At 42.2% G+C, this 24,415-nt stretch overlaps 1 protein-coding gene across 1 annotated transcript; it reads right to left on the reverse strand.

Moving 5' to 3' along the window:
- Nucleotides 1–2,416: 2,416 nt before the first annotated feature.
- LOC119918062 (glutamine-rich protein 2) lies at nt 2,417–23,801 on the reverse strand. Its single transcript, XM_038738590.1, has 20 exons — nt 23,388–23,801; nt 17,796–17,876; nt 16,897–16,974; nt 16,636–16,749; nt 13,823–14,300; nt 13,436–13,521; nt 13,194–13,321; nt 12,881–12,983; nt 11,920–12,264; nt 10,023–10,145; nt 9,295–9,363; nt 8,767–8,931; nt 7,620–7,738; nt 7,350–7,415; nt 7,087–7,188; nt 6,694–6,888; nt 5,265–5,418; nt 4,531–4,642; nt 3,990–4,169; nt 2,417–2,782 (listed from the first exon to the last, which is right to left on the reverse strand). The coding sequence occupies exons 1-20, from the start codon at nt 23,799–23,801 to the stop codon at nt 2,658–2,660; spliced, it is 3,237 nt and encodes a 1,078-aa protein (XP_038594518.1). The 3' UTR covers nt 2,417–2,657.
- Nucleotides 23,802–24,415: the final 614 nt, after the last annotated feature.

Raw genomic sequence — 24,415 nt, forward strand, 5'->3', positions numbered from 1 at the left:
GGAAACACTGGACTAAGCCAGCTAACAGTATATAACGTAGATCAGAACTGGCTAACGTAGTTAAGTCTAGCTAACTACATAAAAACGAGTGTACATAAGTTGTTAAAACTACTTTATATAGTTAAATAGTTCAAATAACCTAAAAAGTCACTTGTCAAGAAGCTAAATTCTTCAACGACAGGAAATGATACGAAGTTCAGAATGAGTTCACCAACTCCTGCTTTCCTCTTTACTCATCAATGTGTCTTCCTGCTCTCAGTCTGATGTTTCTTTGAACAGGATGAACACTTGCTAGTAGTAGTGATGCGTTTCCTCTCATGATGCAACACCCAGGTCCTCGGCCTCCTGCCACACAAGGCTGACAGTTGACGGAAACACATTGGAGAGTTTATCACTCTGACTAACTATATATTTAAATATTTAAACTTTATATGTTGTTTGGTTTGGACCGGAGCAGCCAAGTGTGTCTTCTCTGCTGCACGTGGCTTTACAACACAGCTCTAGGTGGCGTTACAGCAACAGTTTAATGATATTTAGATCAGTAATAAGCATTCGTAAGAATTTAAGTTGAGCTTTTAGGATGTGTTTTTAATTACGGTTTAAAGAGTTGATATTTTGGTCATTTTCAGGTTCCTAATTTTATTTAGGGGTCGAACCCAATGACTGAAAAAAAAAAACCTGCGTCCTCTCCAGCAGCCAGCAGGGGGCGACTCCAGCGGATTGTATAGAAGTCTATGAGAAAATGTTTCTACTTGTCAGCTGATTTATTCCCTCAGTAAACACTTTCCTGATGAGTTCATGGTCTCAGTCGCTAGTTTCAAGTCTTCTTCATCACAGCATGATGTTCATTTAGTAAATTATGGTCCCGTTTAGAGGAACAGAGACCAGGAAGCAGGGGCCCAATCACATCTCTTACTAGCCTCAACCCCATCTGCTCTCCGTTTCTTGCGTTACGGGTCTAAAAATCCCCTTTTTTTTAGACGGAGGCCGCCAAATACGCGACAACCGACGTGTTTGCTGCCGGGGCTGCAGGAGCCTCAGCATCAGCTGCAGTACCCTGCGCAGTGCAGGCACCTGAAGGAGGAGAAGAGCTTTGGTGGCCCCTGCCAGGCAGAGGAGGCGGTGTGAGACAGTGAAACAGAGAGAAGAAGTGAAGCGGGAAGCATGGAGGGAGGGTCATTACTGATTACTGCATTATATTTTATTATATATTTTTGTCACCTGCCACCTGAATTTTGAGCTTCCCTTTATAAAAATAAAGACTTTTCCACCATAAATTGGTGCAGAAAATGTCTCCACGACTGATTTTCGTGGGCTGCCTCGGCCAAAAATGCCAGGGCTGATGTCCCAGTCCAGCCCTGACTACTTAAGGACTACTAGCCAATCAGAAGCAGAGTATGGCAGATCCTGACAAGCAAGGTAGTGTGATTTTAATTTATTCAGTTTAATACAGCAGGGACAGTGCTCATTAATAAAACATTGATGTAAATGCGCCAGAGCAAAGGACTGTTTTTCATCTAAAGTCCCTGGACAGTTGTTACGTAGTCAACTTAAAAAACCTAAAAGCCTAAAGTAATGAAATACTACTTCAAGTACTCTCTGAACTATATATATATCTATATAAAAGACGTTTCATCCGGTAACCACGGCTTCGTTTCAGGCGCACATAATTGAGCCTGAGTCTGATCCTGAAAAACAGGCAGAACAACCAGAACCAGCTTCACAACCTAGAGAAAGACTATTATTATTAATCTGTATCACATTCATCTTTCATAAGTAACATTTTAACTGTGTCTCTACATCATAGTAACAGCTTCATGTCCACTGACAGTCTCTAACGTTTGGTAGGGAGGTGGGAGGAGCGGGCGGACGTCTTGTCACTGTGTGCTGCAGCTCAGTGTGTTTCTCCACCAGTGTTTGAGGGCGTGATTTTGTTGTTAACCAGCAGACAGTAGCCTGAAGTGAAGTACACAGTTCAAATATAGTTTATGAACACACACGCGCTGAAGTTTATTCTGACTCAGTCCCACACACACCGTCCTGCTGCCTCAAATACCCACTACAGCACCACATGTGGATTCATCCACCGCTGAAAATAGTCCCCAACAGATGCACTATTTCCTGTTTGTCTGATAGAAACTACAGCGAGCAGCTGTTACTGTAGGAAATTACTGAGCCTTTTTAAAACATTAACTATACACCTGTGACGTTTTGTTTAAGATTTACGTCTTCATGATGAACCAATGGGCTCGGAGCTAAGAGCCACAGACAGGAAGTCTTGAAGGACGGACTGACATGTTGTTGGTTTAGCTCTGCACATGAGAACAACATGAGACTTCTCATTTAATAAAGCCATTACTTGTAATTTATAAATCCTTCTGTCTGATTGATTGGAAGAATCCTCTGGAGCAACAGGAAGTTTGTAATGTACACTCAAGTTTATTAATTATTATCGTTATTATTAATAATAAAGTGGCTGATCACAAAAACGCAACATTACAAAAATAAAAATAAAATCCAAAGAGCCGTCGCAGTGCTGGTGATTTACAGGACATGTAGTGCATAAAATTAAACTACAAAGAGGTGGAAGCAGGTTACCTTCTCTCTGCAGAAGTTAATTAAGTATGAAAAACACTGGGGGGGCTTGGTGTCGCCCCCTACAGGTTGAGCGGTTCGTTGGCCTGACGCTCTGTGTCTGCAGCAGCTGAAGCCGGAGTGAGGGAGCTCTGAGACGTGCAGCCCAGAGCCGACACGGGCCAGTCCCGACCCGAACTGCTGGAGGCTGGAGGAGGAGGAGGAGGAGGGGTTACATCACTTTTTACTGCCATAGCAACCTAATTTTCCCATTTTATCTCATGTCAAGCTTCATGATTCCAGCTATCCAGGGTGTTAAAAACCAAGATCACTTCTGCTTGAACAGAAACAGCGACTATATCGCTGTCGTCCCTGAATAAAAATTGTTATTTTACCTCGCAGAACAGCTGGTCTACCGCTGCTTCGTCGGTTAGTTTGTTTGTGGTATTATGAGACTTTGTTGTTTTTGTGTTCTTGTGTGATTTTGGTGCTTTAAAGAATATAACACAAACTAACCGATCGAGGCAGCGGCAGACCAGAGAGGTCAAATTACCATTTTTGTCAAGGCAGCCTGATGGTTTTGACGATAACGATACAGGGACAGTTTGGGGCCAAACAAAAAGGATCTCACTCTAAACCTGTCAGCGGCAACGACAAGCACTTTAGTGGACGTACTTTGACGGGGCGCAAGGATTAAGTTTGCAGGCCTGTTTCACTGCTCAGTCACATAGATACAAAAACATGGGAAAATAAGGTCCAGGCTGAAACAAACAGAAGATATTCTTTAAGCTCAGTGACATGTTCAGACAGGTATCACATTTCCACCATATTTAACACAACACAGGATCCTGCCAGGAAACTGGACCAGAGCACCACAGAGATGTAGTTAGACTGTGAGGCTACATCCACGCTCCTGCGTTTTCTTTTTAAATCGGAGACCTTCTCCTACGTTTCCGCCTGCCGTCCGGACTAAAACGGTGAATCCGAAGACCTAGAACAGTAAAGTTTGAAAAGCGCTGCTGACCACGTTTTGGTTTTAAACTCTGCGGTAGCGTTTTGGTGCGGACAGGGGAAAACTTTAAAAACAATGACGTTCAAGTTTCAGTCTTCAGTCATGCAGAGCAGAAACATAATGCTACTGACAGAGTTTTAGTTTTGGTATTTTATTAAAGTAGTTTGTACTGTGTAAATAACATTTACACAGGTGTACTGTGCATTTTGCCGGATGTGTTTAGCGTCTGTTTTCCTTTGCACTCATATGTTAATTTCAGGAACTGTTCCAAAAAAACAACAAAAAACATCTGCGGTTCTGCGTCTGTAGTAATACTTTCTTCTTTTAAACAAAAACATAGTAGTGTGGATGTAGCCTGAAAGGAAACCCAGGGAGAACTGGGTCACACCTGTGTGAGACTCACCTGAGCGGCTGCACTGGACGCTCTTGGCACTGGGGGGGTGATGAGCCGGAGCGCTGTGTCCCATCTCCGGGGAACCGGCGGGTTTGTGGGGCAGGGAGCACTTGGCCTTGTCTTTAGTTTTGCACATGCCTGCGGCCATCAGAGCAGACTCCCTCTCACCACGACATTTCCAGCTCTCAGCTGAAACACACCGAACGACATTTGTTCTCATAAATCATTTTCAGAGACTCTGAGCGCTTCAGCAGGTGAGAAATCTCTTCCTCATGTTCCACATAAACCATCCAGGCTTCAAGGCTGAAAGAGCCACAGACACATTTGGCCTAAAGCTGCTGGCAGCTCATAAAATAACACGCTAATAATAATAATAATAACAATCCTGAAACACAAAAGGCACGTGAGAATAAAATAAAGACAACAAAACAAAACAGTATTTACACAGACTTCACGAGGAAGTGTTCCACTTGCATAATGCTGTGACTTTACATCGAGTTTCAACACATTTCTCTTCTTATTGGGTGCTGTGGACGTAGATTAACTTTACCGTCTTTGGTAGGGATGATAGGTAGTTTAGTGTCTGTGTTTCTCATGGCAGCTGCGTTCAGGCGACCTTTGTAAATGTGCCCGTCCAGTCCGACGATATCAACCTCCTCCGACTACCCACACAAACACACAGAGGGAGCAGTTAATGGTGAGGAGACAGCTGATAGATCCGTCGATTCTTTAAAAAACAGAAATATTCTTCTTTAAAAACAGTCACGCTGTAGATTCAGGCTGGGTCAATGAATTTGTTTGGCATAAACCAAGAAGTTCTCGCATCTTTTACTTAAGTTAAAGTAGCAATAACTGTGCGTCCCAGACAGATTATATTATATTATTTTAAAATATTGAAAGACCACAGCGGATAAATACAATCACTCTGATTCTCGTTGTAATGTGCAAAAGTTTTAGGCAGGTTGTGAAAAGATGCTGTAAAGTAAAAATAGATTAATAGATTATGTTTATTATTAATTAACAAAATACAAAGTGAGTGAGCAGAAGAAAAATCTAAATCACATTAATATTTGTCGTGACCACCACGTGCCTTCAGAACAGCCTCAATTCTTGTAGGTTCACTTGCACAAAGTCAGAGATTTTTCAGGCTTGTCATCATGTTTACGATTAGTTAAACCAAACAGGTGCTAATGATCATAAATCCAATATGTAGGTTGAATCCTTCTTACGTCACACAGTACTGTTTGTTGGAGCTTTACATCAGAATAAAAGACGGGTACATACCGGAATCAAACCGTCCCCCTCGGTCTGGGTGTAGTGCTTCATGTACTGCATGCCGGCGCGTCGCTGGCTGGCGTAGGTGACCGTGTGACTCCCCCCGCAGCTCCGCGTCATGGCCAGGTGACTGCCGTCCGCCGTCGTCTCAGAGCCTCGCTCGCTGCTCGGCCAGACATGAGAACAGAGAAACGGTCTGTCTGCAGCTCCTCTTTTTTTAAAGTCTGTTACCACTAAGGCTGCAACTAACGATTATTTTCTCGACTAATTGATTAGTTGTTTGGTTACATAAAATGTCATGAAATGGTGAAAGATGTCAGTGTTTCCCAAAGCCCAAGATGGCGTCCTCAAGCGTCTCGTTTTGTCCACAACCCAAAGATGCTCACTTTACTGTCATAGAGGAGCAAAGAGACAGAATAATATGCATATTTAAGAAGCTGAAATCACAGAAACTTGCTGCTTCTCAAGCCTTTATATTTCACCTTATTTACTTTTTCTTTTACACGTCCTGATTAATTTCCCTGAGTCTTATTTGCTGCTGCAACAACAGTTTTTTGCCTACAGGCATTATTAAAGTGTCGTCTTGTTTTAAGCCCCATTCGGACAGGATAATTATATTAAATATTACAGGAGCAGGTGGCTGATAAAAATATTTCCCCTCCTCTGTCGTAATAAGTTTTTCATCGGGCATTTAAACTGATTACAGGAGCTGGTTTTGTAACAGAAACATGCTGCGGGAAAACCTACCAGCTGGAGGAGAAGTATTTTTAATATCAGTCTTATTTACCGTTAATTATTTAGCTGTAGTTTAATAAATTTACACAGACAGCTGCAAACAGGGTTTCTGCAGGTTTCAAACGAGTGAAATTTAGACAATTATGAGTGAAATTGAAGGCCAGATTCACAGAACTGTGTGTACACAATAGTGTGTTTCAAGTTGGTTTTCATTTGTAGTTTCATTACAGCAACTACAACTACAGAGAAAGAACTACAAAAAGTGGCTTAAGACCTACCAAAACATATTTAAAACCTAGTACGTCATAACTTAATGTATTTGAGATTTTTTAAGGCCTAAAATTAAGATCTTTAAATCTTAGACGCAGCTGAAAGTCTGTGCAAAACTAAATGTCAGTAACAGAACCTGCTGTCCAATCACACGTAAGATTACACTGATGAACTTGCATTGTCTTGGTCTCATAACATTCATCTTTATCTTGATGTAACTGTGTGATCTATCAGGTTGGTCTGTCTGTGTGTATTAACAACTTAAATAACAGGAGGACAAGCTTGTTCATAACTGGGGTTTTAAATATTACAGGTAATACTGAAATCGCCCCACCTCACCGTGAGACATAAATCCCGTCCAAATGGGGCTTTTAAACTTAAACATGTAACAGAGTGAGCGCTGCCTCTCCTCCTGCCTCTGGCCCTGACTCACTGCAGCACTCCCGGCTGGTTCTGGATCAGGCTGTCGCTCGTGGCGTCGCAGCCGCCGGCCCTGTCGCGGCGTTTCAGTCGCCTCTGCACGCTCTCTATCTGCCTGCACATCACGGCGTGGCTCTTCTGAAGCTGCTCCCTTCTCCTGCCGGGTTTAGCTACCTCAAAGTTGTAGCGGTTGGTCCCTGGTTTCAGGCTGAGACGGCAAAACCAGCTTACAATGGATCAGATACCGAGACTCTAACAAATGGTCTGAGACTACGTTCTGGATTGAAGGATGACAAAACCTCCTCCACAGAAATGATGTCTGTGGTCCTGTTTGTTTGGACGATTGCGCCACCTGCCGGTCAACAGAGGACACAGCAGGTAAAGTGAGAGAAACAGCTGATCTCACCTCCTGTAGTGCTGTCGAAACTGCTCCAGGGCGTAAACGGTGAACGGCCGGATGGACTTGTGAGAGGGGAATCCAGGAGAGGAAGGCAGCTTCACCGGATGCCTTTTAATGCCCAAAGAGTGGATGAGTTTAGAGAGCAGCTAAGTGACACGGTCAGTTTATTTTGTAATCTGGGGGATTATTATACAATACAAGCAAATATCTTCCCCTCGATACGTTCCCGGTGTGTAAATCTAATAATATATTCGTTAGTATCGACTTACGGTCCGGGGGTGTACTTGACAACAGGTCGGTCACAGGAGAGGCAGTGAAATCTGTCCACGAGCTGCCTGGAAATAAACACAAAGAAACGTCACTTCTCCCCACAGATGATTTTAAACAGCTGTTTTAACATGCCCCACAAGAAGGGGTGAGACGGATGTGGCAGGATGGACTACTCAGAAGAAAATATAATAGTATGCTGCTAGCAACTAATTATCACTAAAACCGCCAAAGTTTCAGACTAAAGGAGTGAGTGCCACGCTGACGCTTACTTTCTTAAACCAGCAGCGTCCTCGTGCTCCGGAGCTCCCTGCGCCTGCAGCTTCTCGTGGATGTTCCTCCAGCGACCCTCCAGCTGCCTCTTCACAGAGTCTAACTCGATCCTGTTCATCTACGGCGAGGTCAGAGGTCAGACATCAGGTCACAGATCATCACAAACAAAAACAACTGTACATACAACACACGGGTTCACGCCTACAGGTCCGGATCCTGAATCGAACCAGGAGAATCCAGATAGTCCAAAACAAAAGCCATGTGGTGGAAATGTTGTTCAATCATTGGCCATACAGTCGGGGGGGTAAAAAGACAACAAATCCCTCCAAGTTTCCACCTGGATATTGTACCTCATGGAGCTCCGTAACAGAAAATACCCCAAACATTTGAATAAAGAAAAATTTTCAGCAGACTTTACAGGCCACACACATGAATGTCTGGTAAGACAGCAGGTATTAAATCATTTAATAATGGAGGAAGACGCTCTGCATCAGACGCTCTTACCACAGATCAAACCACGACTTGTTTGCATTTACCAAACAAAGTGGACCAGTAACTTGTAAGCATCCAAAAATCACAAAGTTGGCTGCTAAAGGATAAAAAGGCTTTGTTCACAGAATCCAAATGTATCTCCTAGAATGAATGAATGAATGAATGAATGAATGAATCCCTAAATGCCCCGTGACCCTGCACGGATAAGCGGCTGAAGATGATGGAAATCCCTACATGCTACATAAATAAAAACCTGCAGACGTTTCATCAAGAATAAATATTACATATTATAATTGTTTTTGTTGTTATAGTAATATAGTATTTTTTATTGTATCCCGTATTCTTTCTATTCAATATTTATGTGCTTGATTGTTGCAGTACTGTGCCTTTCTATTTATTTCCTCCTTAGTGTGTTTATTGTAATAAACACCAGGCAAACTGTGAAAACCTACTTGGTAATAAAACGTGTCCGGATATATACTTCATGATATAGCTCAGGTGTTTTTTGTCCCTGATGATCAGGTTCCAAAGCAATCACAGAAACAGTAACAACACATTCAAAGAAGTACAAACTTTGCTGTCCCTTCTTACAGAGGATTTGCATTAAATTTCAGGTCATATTTATCTCGAAGCTCCCGCCTGGACGGTGTTTACCTTACACTCCATCTCGGTGGAGAGTTTGTCGACGACCTTGTGCCAGTCCTGCTCCTGGCCGGTCACCTTGTTCAGCAGCTCGTGGAACATGGCGTTGAGCTGCTCCGTCACCGAGTCAAACTGCAGACGGCTCACTTTGCTCTCCAGGGCCGATTTATCTGCTTTCTTCGGGTGTGTTGAGAGACAACGACAAGTTTAGGATACAAAGAGGCGAAATCTGTGCAGCAAAGCAACGATCGGCTTTTTACAGCTTCTGTCCGTGTTCTAGTGATGATAATAACAATAAAGAAAGAAAACCCTGTGAATAGTCAGTTTTACAGAAACAGCGTGCAGATTTTTACATTTACATTTATATCCACTTGGCAGACGTTGTACCGACGACAGAAGTACTTTCACAGACCCTGACGGAGGAGACGTGTATCAATAACATTGTGTCTGGCAGTGCAACACAGAAGCTATGTTCATGCATGCGAGTCATTTTTGTGCAGAATGGGTATTAATATAAGCTGTCAAAATCAACACACTTACGATTTCATTCTCAACCATGTGCTTGTCGGCCTTCTTCTCCTCCAGCTCCTCCGTCGTCTTGTACAGTTCCTGAGGGAACAGTAATATCTCAGGCAACAGAAAAACAAAGTTAAGCTTATTTCAGTAGACTTTACTGTCAAGGTTGGGTAGGTGTCTCTGTCTGTTTCCTGTTTTATTTTGAAGTTCTCTGTGTCGGTTAGTGGTGTCCAGCTTGGTTTCCTCCCTCACTGCTAGTTTGTATCTGTATATATTTTGCCCTCATTTCTGTTCGGTCTTTGACGGTTCATAGTTCGTCTGGTCGCTGTTTGCACTTGGCTCCTGGGACTAATGTGAAGCTTTCCTCTAGTCTTTTTTTCTTTTAAATGACCAGCTAATTTAACTTTTCAGGACCCAAACATTGCTTCATTTTAACCGGTCGAGTTTGTTCATATTTTCTTGTTTAAACTAACTAACAGTGTGTGATGATTTCAGTCAAGTCAAGTTTTATTTGAAGTGCAAAATCACCAAAAGACATGGTCCCTATACACTTTACAAAATGCACTGAAATTTAAATAAACCATAAATTACAGAATGCATGTAATAAAACACAAGATAAAATACAATCAGAATAAAATCAGCACTTTTTATTTTGATTTATTATCTTAACAGGGATCATTACACTAGTTGGCCGTATTTCACGTTTTGCCACATCCTCTGGCAGTAACATGTAGTAAAGTAAAGACGTCTACCTCTATGTGGCTCTGTTTCTGCCTGTTGTCCTCCAGCAGACACCTGGTGGTTTCATGCAGTTTCCCACACTCTGCTTGAAGCTGCAGGATCGCCTTCTGCACGTCGTTCACCAGCTGCACGTCCTGATTCACGCACCGTCATACACACACAGCCGTGTTAACATATATGTTAGTGAAAGCTGGATGAAGTGTTGCATCGGCTAATGACATATCTTTCATGTTTACACGCACATCCTCCCACACACACAGTTACACATTACAAACACTACTTTCTGTCATGTCAGCTGCCAGGCTTTTAACCAGAACAAAGAAATATGACCACATTACTCCTATTTTAGCGTCATTACACTGGCTCCCAGTATGTTTTAGAATTGACTTTAAAATTTATTGATCACTTTTAAAGCTCTTCATGGCCTCTCGCCTTGTTATATTTCTGACCTTTTAGTCCCATACGCACCAGCACGTACCTCGAGATCCTCGGGCAGAGGTCTGTTGTCTGTTCCAGAGTCTCGACTGAAAACTAAAGGGGACAGAGCGTTTGCTGTCAGGGCCCCGAGGCTCTGGAACAGCCTGCCCGAGGAAATCAGGTCGGCTGAGTCAGTGAACTCTTTTAAGTCCCTTCTTAAAACATACTTTTATAGGAGAGCCTTTCCCGATCTTATTTGACTTTATTTTATCCCTTTTATTTTATTCTATTTTACTAATTTATATTTATCTTAAACGTGTATTTTAGTCTTTTCAGTGTTTTTCATGCTTTTATCTTGTATTGTTTTTTGTATTATTGTCTTTACACTTGTTAAAGCACTTTGTAACTTGTTTTTGAAAAGTGCTCTACAAATAAGGATTATTATTATTATTATTATTATCATGTTCCTCCAAAGGTTCTTAGTTCTGGGCTATAGTTCCTTTGGTGGAAACGCAGCTCTGGTTCCTTGAAAAGAGATCCGGGAACTTCAAAGTTGCAGGTCTTTTGGTGGAAACGTGGCTTTGGTTGAGAGACAAATTCATTATTATTATTATTATAATAAGCTGTAGGTCTCATGTGCACACACTGCAGCATCTTAACCAACCCCCCCCACCCCCCCACCCCCAAAAAAACCAGTGCCTTCAAACGTCAGGGCTGCAAATTAATCTGTTGAATCTTTTCTTGATTAATCGATTCATTATTTAGAGTTGTCCACAACTCAAAGAAATTCAGTTTAATGTCATAGAGGAGGAAAGAAATCAAAAGATATTCACATTTAATATATAGATATTGTATATTAGGAATGCACGATAATTATTGATCTCATAAATAATAGGCCGATATTGGGAATGTTTTTGGACGATGATATGCATCACTAATATAAATACTGTATATCTGCTTAGTCAAAGTGAAACAGGAACACCCTCTGGATCTCAGATGGGACATCAACGACTCTCAAGGTGTGGCTGATCCTACAGAGTTTAAACACCTGGTCCCTCCCAGTTAGCGTCTGAGGGGGAGTCCCCAGTTCCCGTCAGGCATTTAACCTTTACATATATGCTTATATTTCAAATTACCTAAAAGATACCAAACATCAATTTCATCTTCCAAAACGACGGGAAAAAAAACACAGTTTCTCTGGTTCTGCTGCTCGCCAGTCTGACCGTGTTACAGGACTCAAACATGTGAGTTCAGTAGACTGGTGACCTGACCTAGTGCATGCTGGGATAGGCTCTAGCCTCCAACAGGTGTGGGACATGGCTGGATGGAGCTAGCAGTGTTTTTACTTACTAATAGTGGTGAAATGTATCTGCCTACAGTCCAGAGCTCAGTAGACCTGTTCTTGACTTTAAACTGGGCGAATCAGCTCTGAATCAACACACACCTGCCCTCTGGTTAACTAAACTGTCTCCTTGTACTGATTTAGCTTGCCTCTATGTCCTTCAGTGCCCCTGCTCTGCCTCCTGTGTGCTGCTGGAGAAGGATGTTCACTGTGTCCTGCAGCTGCTCATAGTGTTGGAACAGACAGCTGAGCTTCCTGCCAATGTTTACTGTGCTGGTGGTGAAAGCTGATCTCTCTGTTCTCTGACCAAGGCCCTGGCTATCGCTCTGGTCCTGCCCTGCCTCGTCCTGCCCTGCCTCGTCCTGCCCTGCCTCGTCCTGCCCTGCCTCGTCCTGCCCTGCCTCGTCCTGCCCTGCCTCGTCCTGGAGGCTGCTGGACAGCTGAGAGGTCAAGGACAACATCATGTCCTCCAACATGCCTCGCAGGTCGTCCAGCTGGGGTCAGAGGGCAGTAACAGGGCAAAGATTAGACTGATATACAGTATGCAGGGCTGATACTGGGCTTTAATTGAAAACAGAAAATCTGATATGGTGGCTTGTAACTCAAACTAATTCAGCAGGCTGCAGATTCTGCACAGGGGCGGGCCAGTTTGGTCTTTATCACAAACCACCACACGTCTAAAGGAAAATCACAGCAGTGGCAGTTTAAACCGGCAGGTTGAAGGTCGATGCTGCCATCTGCAGACAGGTACCGTTAGAGCAGCTTATGTTTTTTAGCTGCTGCTTTGTGATTTACATTTTGCATTTAGAACTTAACGGAGCTATCTACCACTTTTAATTAACTAACGTGGAACATTTATGGATGATAAATGCTCAAACAGAAATGCAGTTTACGGCTCGGAAACATCAAATGCTTTATTTTGTATATTGAATAAAAAAAAATATTAAATTTTTCAGTTAAACCTGCAGGTTCAGAACTACAGGCCTGGCAGTGCTGCAGTGAGATAATAGTAGGTGGGCCTTCACATTAAGGACTGTGTGTCCTCGTTGGTTGATGGACCTTAGTTTGCTCCCCCTACCTGTCCCTCAGGAACATGACTTCCTGTCTGACCTGATCTTGTAGGTGTGGGTCTGTTGTTGTTGTCTCCTTAACAGTTAAAGCCTGTTCAGCCTTCAGCTGCTTCAGGTCGTCCTCCAGCTTCTGCACAGACTTCCTGGACATGATGGTACGAACGTGAAAGCACAGACCTGATCTACACACCCACAGAGGGCCGAAGCAACACACAGTGATTGTGGACTCACAGAAAAAACAAGTTTGGAGAAACCCGGTGTCTAACTGATGATCACTATCTCTCAAAGCGCAACATTAAAGTTACTGCAGGCGTATAATCTAGATCCTGGTCCCTCTCCCTGCGTGTCTTTACCTGAGGTAGGATATTTGCTGTCTGAGCACGCGAGAGGCAAAGCTGTCTGAATCTGCACTCCCCGGAGCTGCCTCTGTTTCACTGCCGTGGCTCGCTAGGTTCATAAACATGTCCTCCAAATTGTCCAGCTTTGGACAGACACATCACACCATCAGAACCAGAAAAGACAATATGTGATACTGAAGAGTTGGTCTTGGCGCTGGTGTTGGGTTTTTAGAAAGAGATGTGTTTTTCTCACCCACCTTTTCCCGGCCACTCATCAGGCTGTCTATTAAAGCTCTCTGCTGGTTCAGTTGATCCAGCAGGTTATTCGACGCCTCCCGTGATCCTAAATGTACAATATGACATTAGCAGTTAATACAAGTCTGGGAAGCAACAGATTCAGGCTTAATCTGCTAAAATCTCCAGCAGCCGTAAAAGGAATAAATAGTAACGCTAATTATTAAGGCAGTAGTTGGACTTAATTGCTTCCTTGCAGTTGCAGAGAAGATATCAGTCAAACTAGTGACCAGAGGCACAGGCAAAACAAATAACAAGAACACTGGTCTGACTTTGCTGAAACTGTTCAGGGCCTTTAAGTAGATAACTAAAAGAGCACAGTCAGGTTAGATCAGCTGATATAAAGTTACCCTTAGTGACGAGCTCTCTCAGGTGTGTCAGCTGTGACTGGTCCAGCTTCACTTCTTCCAGCGCCGCAACACGAGCTTCCAGCTTGTTGAACCTCTCCTTCAGTTTGCCGATATTCCTCAGGGCCTCCACCGTCTCTGGGTAGCGCTCCGAGCCGCTGGCATGGCGAGACAGCGGCGTAACAGCGGCAGCTTTAGGATGAGTCTGCGGTGCTTTAGGAGACGGGACTGAGGGAGCTTCTGTGTCCGGCCGGGAGTCCGTCACTTCCCGGAGAGGGGAAATGTGTCCAGGAATCGCTGGAGGACGAGGAGGAGAACTAGGAGCTGCTGGCCTGCCAGTGTCCTCGACAGGGTGGGAGGAGGAGGAGGGCGTGCTGGTATGAGGAGGTGCGGCGTGGACAGCGGGGAGGTCGCTGTTGACAGGTGTGTTTGTGGGTTTGAGCACTGGGGCTGGACCAACAAGCCCTGAATTCACAAGCTCCTGTGAGAAGGAAGAGGCAGGATACAGGAGGCGGAGACAATCTGCAGGTTCCTGGGTTATTTCAGGAAACTGTCAGGTTAATGTAACTGTTTGTTTAAATGTTCACCACCCTGAACTTACGGGGAGGTCTGGATGTTTGTCCTGTTGTCCACATAAACATGAAGACTGATTTTAGGGTTACCAGAATATGATTAACAGCAACTTTAGAAGAATCCTACTGTGAATGTTGATTGCTGTGAGAAAACTGTTGTGTCAGTCAGGCTGAATTTATTTTCCTCCATCATTATAGTTTTATGTATGTGTTCATTTTGATAAATTTCATCTAAAAACCACTCTTATGAAATGGCGCTCTGGCAAGTTTATACTGCATCCTTTCATGTCGTATTCTGATTGGTTGGTTTAACGCGGGTTGTAATTAGGGCCGGGCAAAAAAACAATAAAATGATAATTATCGCAATATAAAACGAATGTTTAATAAATATTTGATGGAATTCATTTGATTCACGAACAAATCAGCGTGTGATTTTTCTGTTAAGATATTAATTTATAAAAACATAAAATAGTTTAAAAACCACAATTAACCATCTGGTTTCTTCAACTTTCACTCAGCCTTTAAACCTGAAAGAAATAATGATTTTTCATTTATCCTGATAATTATCGATGTCGCATGAAAGTAACTTTTATCGTGGTAACATTTTTGGGCGTTATTGCCCAGTCAGCAGCACATGGTGAGAAATTGGTCCTGAATTTCCTCTTTTTTTTCCTTTTTTTAGATGATGCAACACGTGAAATAACAGACACGAAAGTATGTGGTGAAAAAAATTGTAATTGTAATGTAGTATCAGGGAGAGTATCCTTAATGATGACAGGATCATTTATGCTAGTAAATATATTGTTAGAATCACCAATAACACTGATATACTAGTTTATAATAAATTAATACATTTAAGATAACATAAAGTTGTTTGTTTTTTTGTTGTCTTGTTTGTACATACTGGTCGTCCCTTCTGTTTGTACTGTATGTTGTGTGATGTACGCTGGTGGCCCCATTGGGAAAGTTTTATATATAATTACAATAATATTAATATTGGTAACACATTGGTAACAATAATATTAACATATCTACATTGCTTTGCAACCTTTAACACCATCAACATTATCTCCAAAAAGGTATTTTCATGATACTTTATGATTATTATATAAGATACTAAATAGTTGATACTTGATAAATGACATTAGTAAATAGTACCAGTATCATTGTAATTGATAATAGTGTTAATTATACTATATACTAAAACTATGACAATATCAACAGATACTAATACTAACAATAAGAACAATAACAGCAGGGGCAATTAGTCTATATAGAAATATAATATGATATTAATAATATTAATAATAATGTTATTCATAATAATTTAAAAGGGTATTCAAGCAGTTTTCTTTGTGTTTCTGTTTATCTGTTTAGTTTTGTCCTTTAGTTTAGCCCCTGCAGGCTCATCTAATCCCGCTGCTATTATTATTGTTATGGCTGCCATCAGCTGTATGTTTAACATATACACCCCTGTAACAAAAAACAAAACAAACATATTTAGCTAGAGTCTTTTAGTGGTATATCAGTATGATAATAGTTATATAACATGAGTATAAAATAAGAGAGAGGGAAAATAATGACGGAAGGGAGAGAAACAGAAAAGGAGGAGAAGATTTGTGTTGGGTATTGAGTTGTATTGTTTAGGAAACGGATGTTCTAGCAGAGGTTTGTGGATATGCACGTGGCCTTAATCTTGGGGTAGATTTGAATGTATACCAGGTTACATTTAAAGCTGATATATTACTTGTTTTGTAAGCTGTTTTTCCAGCTAAACATATCCTGTAAGTAAATTATTCCAGTGAGTGATGTGACAAGAATTCTTGGATTTCCAGTTTTGAAAGATTACTTTCTTAGCAACAATTAGAGAAATGAGTAGTGTGTTTTATATTTATTTGGTGGGGTAACTTGTGTAGTATCTCCCAGCAGGCATAGTGATGGGGACAATGGTCCTAAATGTCTGATGCTGAAGCTCAGAATCGGCCGTCAGTTGCGGTTTTCTCAATCAACGACCACCGTTTTGGATCGACGACTAAAGATTCTTTCTCCGTTTCTCTCACTATCATCAACTTTTAAAGACATAGTTTAAAGATAACACAAAGTCTCGCTCGAGACAGTTCTCGCTCTGAAATCTGGTGAGAGGAGAGTTGTTGCAGGACGACACCGGGTGGACGTGAGTCAGAGTCGGAGCAGGCTGGATCCCTGATCCTTCATGACACCCCTAAAAGCCCTCTCGTATCCTACCTCCTGAAGGTCTTCTTTCTCGCTGAGCAGAGTTGACTGCATGACGTCCCAGGTCACACACTGACTCAGCTGATCTGGACCTGGATCCTTTGGAAATGTGGCCCTCAGAGTTCTCTGTCACAGCGAGAGCAGAGGAGGTGAAACTTAAATCTGTGTTTTTTGGAACAACTTTTGAAAAAGAGAAAAGAAAACCAAGAGTGTTATTATTTTGTAACCAACCGGCAGTTTTTACAGTGTGAAGTCAGATATCGTGTTGCTCACCACAGTTTCCTCCAGGGCGTCCACACGGAGGCAGCACTTCTCCACGGCGGTGACAGTCTCTGCTTCAACACCAGTCATCTGGGCACAGGAGAGAGGGAATACCCCACTGCAAGAGCGTAATTTCCACTGGGAATGTGGAGGACATGCCCCCCTCACTTTTTACAGTGTCAGAGTTACAGCTGCCGTAATCCAGACGAGAGATGAGAGGAGCTGGTATTTATCAAGCTTCTCAAAGTGCCATTTTAGTCTTAAGTGCTGAGAATTCATGAAATTTACTCCTACTTTTAAACTTAAGAATAAAAAGTTATCGAATTTCTCAAAGCTAAGAATTGCTCTTACTCTCCCAGTTATTTAAGACGGCTCGAGAGGCCTCTCAAGTGGTTTGGAGCTGCCAGTAGGGGCTTGTGATGGTGCTGTGGAGACATGCACAAATATTTCAGGAGAAGAAGAGTTTCTGAATTATTTGTCGACGCGCAGTTAATTAGACGGTCGGACAGCGCAGGCATAAACTTGGTCAGTGAGGGATACTCGATCACAATACTGCACGTTCAGCAGAACAGTTCGCCCGTTGCGATCACGCATGTCTGCTGCGTCTTCTAAACAAAGAAGTGAGTTTGCTCCCGTGTGCCGACAACGTTTTGCGGGAAACGGCGATGATAGGTTAGATTTGCCGAAAAGTTGCAATGATGGGCCAAAATTACAAGTTGCGCTGAATTCACAGGGATTTGTTGGGATTTGTGTTTTGTTTGTTTGGGACTGATGATCTCCTCAAATGGAAATATTCTTAAATCTCAAAGTAGTTCCCCAGATGACTCTCCTTTCACCAAAGTTGAATTATACCATTTCACACATGAACAAAGAGAGGATTATTTTGTCAGTAATCCCGTCTCCAGTCTCACCTTCTGCTGGTGGCGCAGCTCCTTTATCTCCTCCTTCAGACTGTCTTTCTGGTTGTGGAGCTCCTGTATGAGCTGCATGGCCTACAACGACAACAGACTCTTCACGATTACTTTTTCTTCGACATGTACAAAGTTAAAAACACAAAAAGCTTCTTATTGCAGAAATGAACGGCCTAAAGGACTGTGATCTCCCAGAGGGATCTGAGGAAACTGATTTGAGAAGTCATTTAGAAACTTTGATGTTCCCCAACAACATAGAAAATGTCTCAGGAATCTGACTCCTGTGACGGCCCCTCTGACCTTTGGCCCCCCTCATGAAAGCAGACGGGACATCAACAAGCTGAGGGTGAAGCACAATTACAGATGGCACAAATCAAGCTGTTCCACTCGTCTCACATGTGCTTTTCTCAGGCTGGTAATCTGTTGACCAGGTTATTTAAATTTCCTGCGAGACTGTCAGGGTTTGTTGGCGGGGTAAACGATTACATTTGGAACAATTAGTAACATATCGTGAGTGTGTGTGTGTGTGTGTGTGTGTGTGAGAAACAAAGGAAATTCCTGAGCTGCATGTGAGGTTGTGTTTAACTTGTGTCAAATGTGCCCGGGCGTGAAATGATGCATAGCGACCCCACAGAGCGTCACAGTGTGCACCAGAATGACTAACAGCTTGTTAATAAGTGCAGTCACACACACACTATGGATAATGTATAGCGGCCCAGTGCTGTTATTCAGTGTATAAAAATGTCAGATGCACTTATCTGACAGTAACGTGTACTCGCTCCAGTGCAAAAGTACAGCGCTGTACACAGGTTATCCTCCAGATAATATTCTGACTCACATTATTAGTTAGACTGTCCCTTTATGGATTGTTTTAATAACTGCACCACTGAGAGAACATGAGGCTTGATTGAAGTCTTGCGCTCAACACCATTCAGGTGTCGGTCTCTACCTTTTTCCACGCGGGCTAAACGGGCCCTGAGTGGACAGAGGCTATTATTTAAAATCTGAACAGCAGTAGGGCTGCAACCAGCAATCACCATAAAACTTCAATTTAAAGCCAAGTCCCAATTAGACGCCTGTCCCTTTTACTGGCCTGGTGTGGCTGCAAATAAACACAGGTCTCAATGAGAGGCCTGGTCTGGTTTTATAGAAGCCCACCTGATCGCCCGCTTGAGCTAAGCTGCATGCAAATACAAATTAGGGATGGAGCGGTTTTACCGGTTTAATGATAAACCAGGGTAAAATTCCCAAAGGTTAGTATTACTGTACAGATTTTAATTATCATGATAACCATGTTCGTTTCCTGCACTTTGATAAACTCTCTGTAAATACTGTCCAGCATCAACCAGAGTCAGCGACGGTCTCCCAGAAGCAGGCGCAGCATCGACGTGGGTTTGTTTGGGTCCATGACAACACGGTGGAAGTATTTTGGTTTTTATGTGCTGTGCTGAAACTAAAGTGAAGCAGGATGAGTTAACCTTAGCTTTGGTTTGTCTGTCTGACTTGCTAACAGCTTGTAAACTGAAGCTCTCCACATTTGATATGGTTTTCATATACACTGGCTGTTATTATTTCAACATTCACGCGGACAAAAAGTTCATTTTATTTGTGGTTTTCAACATAAAACTTGGTAACCGTGATAATTTCGGTCACTATAATCACGATGTGAAATGTTCATACTGTTTCATCTTAAATATAAATGTTTAAACTTTTGTCAGTATGGACATGACTCACAGATATCACTTAGATTCTCCACAGTTCAATCATTTAGTTCATTTTACAGTGACAATGAGCACCAAAGGATTTACCGGCACGGGAAAGCAATTAAAGGCTCTGTCCTGAATATAGGCGGTAGTATTTTCATTATTGATTATTTTCTCAGTTAACAGATTGATATTTTGAACAATAAATGTCAGACTACTGTAGAAAAACACCCATCACAGTTTCCTAAAGCTCAAGTTAAAGTTTTAGTTCCAATTTATTATTGAAGACTTACTATTTTATTGAAGATTTACTATTTTTACTAGAAGAAATGACATAAATGATTGAAATAGACAACTAAAGGACTAATTGGCTGCTCATGTCAGCTCTAAACTATGCTGAGTGATGGCGAGTGGAATTACTGCAATAAACTATTGTTGCAAAAATACAAATTTAAAGATCCAAAACTCGAGGGATCCTTTACAAAACTCCCTGACGTGGCACAAGATATTCTGCTTACTAACAAACAAAACAGGACCAGAAAAATGACCTCCCGGGCAGGAGTGACAACGCAGCAACAGAAAAGGAAGTGGCCTTAAGCTTCTTCGTGGTTACTCTTTAAGCCGCCGCCTCGTGTAGAACGGTCAGCCATTAACTGGAAGCTGAGTCACCGGCCTGAACCCCCTGACATGTGGCGGCGTATACTGCAGTTATTCTGCCGGGGCCAAACAACCGGGGCCTTCGGAGGGAAGACGCTGGTGGACGAGGGCACGCCGGGCCGCCTCATCACAGTTAGGTCAGCGGATACGGCAGATGACCCGAACGATCCCCGCACAGAGGACATGAATGATTCAGACGCAGCATCACCTGCACCTGCCTGATGTCCTGCTTTTCACCTGAGCGCTATTCATCCCCTGACAACCAGAGTCATCTCCGCAGGGGACTAATTACCCCCTATCAGGCAGAGAGGGGGACGGAGGGAGGCAGAAAGGGGATGAGATCAGGGGCGAGATAGGAAAAGGTGATGGCAGGTCTGGACAGTGTCACATTAAAACGCCTTCAACACATCCCGCTCTGATCAAACTCTGCAATTCACTCTTTGTCTTGTTTTAAGATGACAGCTGACAGTTCTGCGTAACGCTGAACATCCTCGCCTCGTCCTACCCCTCGTTTGGGAGTGGCGTGACAGAAACCTGAACAGAGGTCATTTGAGATGTCAGGGTAGCGCCCGTCCCCTTTTGTCCTCTGCTCTTTCATCAGCGGCTTAATGCCACTCTGAAACGTTCGCCGCAGCCCGCCAGGGATGGAAGAGAAGAATAAGAGCGTTCGTACGGCTGGCTCAGACTCAGAGATCCTTCAGTCTGATCCTTTAAAGAAAATATGTAAACAAACAGCCAGGTGAGCAGGACGAGGAGGGAAAACAAATCAACACTCAGAAAGCAGCCGTCCTGCTCTCTCTGGGTAACATTTTGAAGCTTGTTGCGCCGATGGTGGCGGCCTGATCGGTGATGTCACAGCGGGTGTTTTCATTGTCTGACAAAAGCAAAGCGCCTGCTGTGACATCACTGCTCGGGGGTGTGGCCTCTAGTGCAACACAGCTGCACATTTCAACGCTAGATAACAGTGAAGCACAAGCTGGTCAAAATAATGACTAGCTTCTCGTGTGTGTTGTGAAGGATGATGACAAATTTTGATTAATCGCAACAATAAATTGATTAATCGCTTATCTTTGAAGAAGAACGTGTGACGGTTCCAGTTTATTTTTTTTTTAAGTAAGGAACTGCTGCTTCTAAATCTAATCAAATATAAAATATACACACTATCAAAAATAGAATAGGGTACCCATTGTGTATATCTGTATATGTTTCCAAGGTATGCGCATCTATCTGATTAAATAATAATAATACAGTATACGATCAGTGGTGGATGAAGTATTCAGAAAATGTACTATTTAACTTTAAAGTAGTATAAGTGAAGTACTTAAAAATGTATGTAATTTTAGATTAAAAAAAAGCATTTACTGTTGCAGCTGGTTGAGGTGGAGCTAATTTTAACTATGTTATTTACTGTTTGGGGGTTTAATCTATTACACTGCATCGTATTTTAGTAGTAAACTCTTAATCTGTAAAGTAAATCATAACGAAATGTAGTAAAGCAGCAAAAAATGAAAAATACTCAAGTAAAGTACAAGTACCGCTAAATTTGTAGTTACATTCTACCGCTGTGTGTAATACTGATAATATATCTGATAAGAAGTTACATATGTAAAAAAATTAAATAAAATACAGTTTTTAATTTAGTTAAAGAAAACAAATAGCGACATTTGTGGAATATGACATATTAATGAGTTCTTAAACTAAAATCAAGTTCATATTGATACATGAACTTTAAAAAAATGTCCAAATATGCTGGCATATTTTTCAAACTGAGGCTTTTTCTTCCACTGAAAGCACAAGTTTTCATGAGCTGCACCTAAATTACTGTGACCCTTCATGTGTGACGTCCACTACAGCTGACAGATATTTGGATGCCATTTTGAGCCATTTCAGTTACCGTGTCCCATACACCACGTGGTGGACCCCCAAAGTCTACAAATCCATTTGATTATTATGTGTGACATCATTTTGATATACTGCATCAATAATTCAAATTAGGGGACAGAAGTGGAGATACACCAAGCACCTCAGCAATAACTGTCAATTCCTTTAATTCTCAGAACACAAGACCATTAAAAAATATTTTTCAACTAAATGTAGGATGTTAGAAATACTTTTAGCCAGATTTAATTATATATTTCGTGTACTGAAAATACATCTGTCCACTCCAGTGGACATTATGCGCCAAAGGGTTTCAAAGGGTTCTGCCTTTTTTATGTATGTTTTATTTAAAACAAAAACATTTTAGGACCTACATTGAGTTCCAGTGATATGCATAGTTTTCTGCTTGTTTAAAAGTAAAAACAAATCATTCATTCATGAAAGGGTAATGTCATAGGGTGCAAATGCAATACTTTTCAAAGTAGTGAAACTACGGATTTCACATAAGAAAGTTATACGTGTCGTTTCACAGTCCAAGATAAACACTCCCACTGATCGTCCACAGCGACAGTCTTCTGAAGCTTACTGAATGTAATATCTTTCACAGCGCCTGTATAATGTAGCACAGATGCTCAACGACAGACTCTGTGACCTTATTCAGATTCACTCCACCTTAAATACATAACATGAGGAAAAACATCTTATAAGGGGTAAAAAAAAAACTTGAATGTACCAGTTGTAGTTTGCAGAAGTCCACAGGATATATATATGTATATGTATATATATATATATATATATATATATATATATATATATGGAAGAGGACTTCTAAACCAGTTTTTAAATGAGTGTCTTCTGAAATCTGTTTAAATTGTACTTTTTCCATTTGCTAAATGTCTCTATTTATTGTATTTTACCTATTCAACCAATGCCAGACAGATGTGATGAATATCTTGGGAACACTGGGTAGATACTTTGGTTTTTCTGTATGTAGGTTAGAAATTATACTGTAGATTGTAACGTTATGTGCTTTATTTAATTGTAGTATTTATCCAGAAGATATGTTAGTACTTTAAATATATGTCTACTATTTCCGGGAGCAAAATGTGCTTTTTTATCCACCTGCCAAATGTTCAAAGTGGGATTTTTTTCTATCTACCAGATCTTTGCATATTTTACCAGCTTTTGGATGCTATTTGCTTAGTATCTGGGCCCCTTACCAGGGTGTTTCTTTTTCTGCAAATCTGCGTTATTTCTTATGATTGTACTCGCAATTTAATGTTAAAAATGTTTTAATATTCAACCTTGTTTAAGTTCTTATTTTAACTATTATTAACTGAGTCGCTGTTCTCACCTTGGACACGTCGTCCTCGCAGGTCTGGATGCGGGAGCGGAGCCTCCACTGGCTGTCCGCTGCGGGGCCGGAGGACGGGGTCGGGGATGAAGAGGAGGCTGTCCGCTCCGCCTGCAGCTCGGTGCCGGACCTAACATCCTTCTCCACCGGGGAGATGTCCCTCTGAACACGGTGCTCCTCCTCCTCCGCGCGCTGCTGCCGCTGCTCGGTGACACCCACTACCAGCACCACCGGAGCATCAGGGTGCCCGACGCCGGGAGGAGTGTCTCTCCATCGGGTCTCCATCTCACGGATGTCCAACTGCTTCAGGACGGCGTGGAGCAGGGCGTGTAGGGCGCCGAAGTTGACCGCTCCCCTCTGAGTCCCGATGGATAAGTTCAACAGCTCGTACAAGCTGATGTTCTCCTCCGACATGTTTGTTTGTGAGCGGAAAACAGCCGTTACTTAGTCAAAGTTACGCTAACGGTAGCTAGTTGTCAAACTTAAAATCTCATGTTTAGCTATTTAGTCCGCTTTTGACGACCCCTGTCTTCATTAACAGATAAAATATACTATTTAAAAGTATAAACAAATAGATTAAAAGGTCACATTTGTGGGTGTTTAACATTAATAACCGTGTCCAGCATCCCACCGCTGGTAATCTCGGAGGTTGGTTGTAGAATGTCATGTTCAACAGAAAACAGCAACCTCGGCTGGACCGGCCGCGTCAATTACACAGATTTACCGGAAATGCTGCTAGTAACCCTTCAAAGTCAAGTTTTTGTCAAAAAACAATCTGAGGAACGCGGTGCTTAACTTAAATAAAAAAAAGTACAGTTGTTCACTACTTAACACAGTTACGCTAATTAGTGCCACGTTAAGTGTCGGGCCTGTTGATGACATGTTCCAAATTGGTGTTCGCCAGCTTTTATTTTTAAGCGAGTGACCGGATGTCGTGTTTAGTATTCACTCTACCTTCACGATACGTTCCCACGTTGGAGACTCGCGGCGTTACCGGTCGCTAGGCAACAAGCGGCGACCGTGCTGCG

This window comes from Micropterus salmoides, unplaced genomic scaffold (assembly GCF_014851395.1).
Source record: "Micropterus salmoides isolate LMB-PRFRI ecotype aquatic unplaced genomic scaffold, ASM1485139v1 Ms_hic_scaffold_10, whole genome shotgun sequence".
Classification (NCBI taxonomy): Eukaryota; Metazoa; Chordata; class Actinopteri; order Centrarchiformes; family Centrarchidae; genus Micropterus; species Micropterus salmoides.

Coding starts and splice junctions, on each gene's coding strand:
- LOC119918062 (XM_038738590.1), bottom strand. CDS start 23,801: ATGTCGGAGGAGAACATCAGCTTGTACGAGCTGTTGAACTTATCCATC. Junction 5,419..6,693: donor AACCAGCCGGGAGTGCTGCA/GTGAGTCAGGGC, acceptor CTGGCCGAGCAG/CGAGCGAGGCTCTGAGACGA. Junction 2,783..3,989: donor CGTCCAGTGCAGCCGCTCAG/GTGAGTCTCACA, acceptor CTCCTCCTCCAG/CCTCCAGCAGTTCGGGTCGG.